General features: G+C 48.7%; 1 protein-coding gene across 1 annotated transcript; it reads right to left on the bottom strand.

Annotated features, from left to right (window-relative positions):
• Positions 1-287: 287 nt before the first annotated feature.
• LOC311586661 (forkhead box protein D4-like) lies at positions 288-2,541 on the bottom strand. The gene has a single exon (XM_084762787.1). It carries the CDS (start codon positions 2,122-2,124, stop codon positions 796-798), a length of 1,329 nt encoding a protein of 442 aa, XP_084618913.1. The 5' UTR covers positions 2,125-2,541; the 3' UTR covers positions 288-795.
• Positions 2,542-4,718: the final 2,177 nt, after the last annotated feature.

Raw genomic sequence — 4,718 nt, 5'->3', positions numbered from 1 at the left:
GAGGTTTTATTAATTTCTCTTTTATTAACTTTTCCTTCTAGAAGTTTCTTAAGTATTAAAACTATTTTATAAGATAAACTTTTTGTTCTGAAATATTTGGAACCTTTAAAGCCCATATTTCAAATGTGTCATCCCTAATATCTATAACGGTCATAAAACATAAACACGAATTACGAGATAAGAATGTAAACTTTAAAAGAAATTGCATTTATGAAAGCGAATAACGATACATAATAGAAAACAAGCGAGGTAGCATCCTGGCTTAGTATTTTATTCAGTCTATATAAATAGGCTTAAATTTAACACTCCCCACTAGAGTAGGGTACGACACATATACAAGAAATAAATGTTCCGAAATTATTCTACTTGTATTACATACGGATTTCGGGAAGTCGGAGCATGTATGCTTTCTGCACTGAGGAACACTTGCATTCCCTAGGGAATGGAGATAGGGGTGTGTTGCTGGCTGTTTTTGTTGTTGTTTTGTTTTTATAAACAACAAAACATCTCGGGAAGTATGCAAATCGGAAAAGCCGTGATAGCCACAACTTAAGTGGACAAGACAAGCCGAGACTTGGAGCCCTCGGATTTTTCCCGCGCTCAGGTCTTCCAGGGAGCCGAACAGATATGGTTGTAACAGTTTGGCAAGACTTAGATCATGCCCCGCTACTGGTTTTTCCATACACAAGCTTAGCAGGCGGGTGGTGCAAACCTAGACAGCGAGTGGTTCCACTCTGCCACTTGCCTCCCCGTGTGCCCGGGCAACTCAACCTGGAGGCTGGGCTTGGGCGCTGCTTAAAATGCGGGTAAGGTCCCCTCTCTGCCCGAAAGAGTGGTCAGGGTTGTCAGCCTACAGTCCTCTGCTGCAGGCTGATGCCTCAGGAGCGCCGCAACGGCAGACAGATGCCGGCCCAAGCGAATGCCTTTACCCGGGGTGCAACTATCGGCATAGTGTCGAGGCTCCTGGGGCGGCGGTGGGTGCTGCTGCAGCATTGTCCGAGCGGCTGCGGACACTTGAAGCAAAGGGGAAGCGGCCCGGGGGTAGAGCAGACACGACGGGTGCTGCAGCAGGTGGCAGTAGCTCCAGGAAGTGGAGGGGGGACTCTGCGCAGCCCCAGTTCCTCCTCCTCTAACTCCCTGCATGATACTCTCGATGGTGAACGTGGTAAAACCGCGACCGTGTCGAGATCCAGAGCCTTCGTCCCCTTCCCAATGCTGGGAGCCTAGTGCGGGCTGCAACGCGGGGATGGCGAGGGGGGTGACGAGGTCCGCACCTTCGACTTTTCTAGGAGCTTCGGCATAGGCCGGAGCCGCGAGCAGCAGGTAGCTGAGGGGATGCGGGTGCAGCGGTGCGCACGGGCGGCGCACGGGCGGGGCGGCGAGATGGGCTCCGATGCCAGGCTGCTGGGGAGCAGAGTAGCGGAGCAGGAGGCTGGGCTGGGAGACGTGCAAGGTAGCGGGCACAGCGGGTGGAGGGAAGGGACAGTGCGGGTGGCCTCCGGAGGCCGGGTGGTGGCGCTTGAAGCGCTTTCTGCGCCGGAGGAAGCTGCCGTTGTCGAACATGTCCTGGGAGGCGGGGTCCAGGCTCCAGTAGTTGCCCTTGCCCGGGTGGCCGGGCTCGCGGGGGATCTTGACGAAGCAGTCGTTGAGCGACAGGTTGTGGCGGATGCTGTTCTGCCAGGCGGGGAACTTGCGGCGGTAATAGGGGAAGCGGCCGCTGATGAAGGCGCAGATGCCGCTGAGCGTCAGACGTTTGTGCGGGCTCTGCAGGATGGCCATGGTGATGAGCGCGATGTAGGAGTACGGGGGCTTGGCAGGCTGCGGGCAATCAGCTGCAGCGGTCGCCGGTGTCCGTGGCTCTCGGAACTTTCGGACGAACCCGGAGGAGTTGTTCAAGCCGCCGCGGTCCCTGGTGCTCCTACCGGAAAGCGTGGGCACTCTGGGTTTCCTCAGCGACCGCTCCAGGCACTTCTGGCTCGTCGTCTCCTCCAACTCCTCCTCGTCCTCCGTCTGGTCTCCATCTTCCTCCTCTGCCAGCACATCGATCTCCACCTCATCCGGGTCAGAGCTTAGGGGACTGGGCGGCGGAGTGGAGCGAAGATGCCCAGCTCTTGCCAAGTTCATGGAGGATAGGAGGGAAGAAGTTATCAATAAGAGGGGGTAGACGTGGGGGCAGCTCACCTAGTTTGGAGTGGGTGGGTTAGCTGGGATGAGAAACTGGAGCGCTCCTAGGTTAGGCTTCCTTGCTCCTTCTGTTTCTTCTTTCTAACACCGTGTGGCAAGGTGCACTTAGTGGTCTGTTTCTCTGAGAAATGCGCAGTGGACTTCCTCCTATATATCCTTTCGGTTCCTCAGAGTGGAGCTACTTCCTCCTGACGCAGTCCAATGATGAGGGTCCTTGGTCCCTCCTTTTCACATTCATCCACTACCAAGGAAGATGCTCTTGGTTTAATCAGCCAAAGTGCTCTGGCATTGCCTAGGCTCTGTTAATTTGCTACTCTAAAACTGCACAAATAAAATGCGAGGAGGAAAACATGATACCCAGCGACCTGTGACCACATGGATACTTAGGAGCTGGAGAGAGTTAAGAGAACTTATCCCAAACAGAATGGAGCACTGACTTAATGCTCCGTTCAAGAGAAATGGCCCCTTGCCTCCCTCCATTCAAGCTCCACCAAATGCTCCCCTAACTCGATTTCCCTGAAGATGAAAACACCCTAGTATTACGCTGTGGAAGTTCAGTGTGAATTTTAAAAGGATTTTAAAAAGGGAGAGAGTATTTCCTTAGTCTCTTTACAGTCAACGATTCTCCACCTTCTTTTAATATTTAGCCAGAGAAACACAGGTGAATATTATCTTTCACATTCAGACAGGTATGCCTGGAGGGGGCTTCAGAAAGCAACAAGACTTGCACCACAATGACAACTGATATCTTCTTTTTCTTAATATTCCTGACCAACTATGTTGGTTTCACCATAAAAATGCTGTTTCCCCAATTGTCTTATAAATAAAGGAATGCCCTCACTGTATGGGTGCACTTGCCTGCCTGTCTTTACCCCTGCCTCCAACTCCAACATCCATCCAGACACATGAAGGGCTTTTTCTGTAGTCATAATAATATAAAAAACCTTGAAACTAAAACGAGGAAGGGTTAGGCTGCAGTGTCCCTGCTACTAGACACACAGGGGCCAATCCTGAAGCATCCACACTGCAAGCTCAGGACTTGCCTGGAGGCTTTGGAGGACCTAAGCTTTCAGATGGGTTTCATGAGAATTAGGCCAGCAACTAAAGCAACAATATGGTAGAATATGTTTGTTACATAAACAGAGGTTGTACACATTGGGGGAATTCCTGAGGTGGGATCTAACAAAACACAATACAAAAGGATGAAAGTTATGCCACTGTCACCATTCGTGTTTGTAAATGATAGTAACCTTTACTGAGAAATCAGAAGGCGACTACCAGGTTAAATTACATCAAAAATACAAAAATAGCTCCACACCTTTAGGATTAAAGCAGTTTAAAGTAGCACCTTTTGGAGAACAGCTCCCTTGTAAGCCTTTGAGTAAAGCTTTGTGCTCTACAGAGGTTTTTGTTTTTGTTTTTAACCTTCCAAGGTTCTCTATTAAGCGCAGCTTGAGGTAGAACAAACAACAGATCTGAGCCTGACAAATTTGTGTTTGAATGCAAAATTGACCCATGACTATTTGTGTGATTCTAAACTGTAGGAGGGCTGGGGCAGGTGTCTCATTCAATTAGGCAGTCCCAGATGCTGTCTTCAGCCCCTGCTGGAAAGGCTCAGTTCCCCTCTCTGATTACCTGAGAGACAGGGTATTGTTGGTTTGCCTAAAGTCAACTGCTATGGGAATTTGGGTTATTTACAAATGAAAGGATGTAAGAATGTGCTCAAAAACAGAGCAAAACCCCCACATTATAGGTCAATCTCAAAGGTGACTCAGGAGCTAACTAAAGAGTTCCCTGTGGTCAAAGCTGGGACAGTCCATGCAACCAAAGTAGCTGTGTTATAACTCCAATGTCTAAAATATATTTGTGTTCACATTGCTAAAAATAAATTGTTTAATCAGACTTTCAAACAGCTACTCCAGATGGAGCCTAATTCTCAACTTTCTGTGTGGGTCACACATGTGACTTTCTCCCTCCCCCCCCCCCAAAAAAAAATACAATAGAAAGAGGAATAGGGTAGCCTTTCCTGTGTAGAAATCTAATCAAACCTCAGCCAGGAGATGAAGGCCAATGCCAACTATCATGCAGTATTGATGTTTAGTGTTTGGTGTGAGAAAATGCACTCCAATCCATATGGTACTCCAATTTATATGGTACTCCGATCTATATGGGACGAATCCCAACAGAAGAGCATCTAAGTACCGCCAAGGGCACAAAAATTTGGGATAGCTAAGGCACTGCTATGGTCTACAGGACTCTAAGGAGACTATTGAGTGCAATGTTCTATCCTGGATGGGATTCTTCAACAGAAAAACAGTATGAGTTAAGGATGCCAAACAATCTGAGCCTGTATCAGTGTTGGTTCACTAGTGGTACGAAATGCACCATAGCATGGTGAAATGTTGGTGCACCTATCAATGTAAACCTTTAACCCAGGGCTGGGTATTGAATAGCTAGCTCAGTGGTAAAGTGCTTGCCTTATATGCTCAAAGTCCTGAGTTGGAACCCCAGAACCCACATAAAAGTGCTAGGCA

Source organism: Acomys minous (genome assembly GCF_964271855.1).
Source record: "Acomys minous genome assembly, chromosome: 2".
NCBI classification, from domain to species: Eukaryota; Metazoa; Chordata; class Mammalia; order Rodentia; family Muridae; genus Acomys; species Acomys minous.
The sequence above is the reverse complement of the archived record's forward strand: the minus strand, read 5'-3'. Positions and strand labels throughout refer to the sequence as shown.

Coding starts and splice junctions, on each gene's coding strand:
- LOC311586661 (XM_084762787.1), bottom strand. CDS start 2,124: ATGAACTTGGCAAGAGCTGGGCATCTTCGCTCCACTCCGCCGCCCAGT.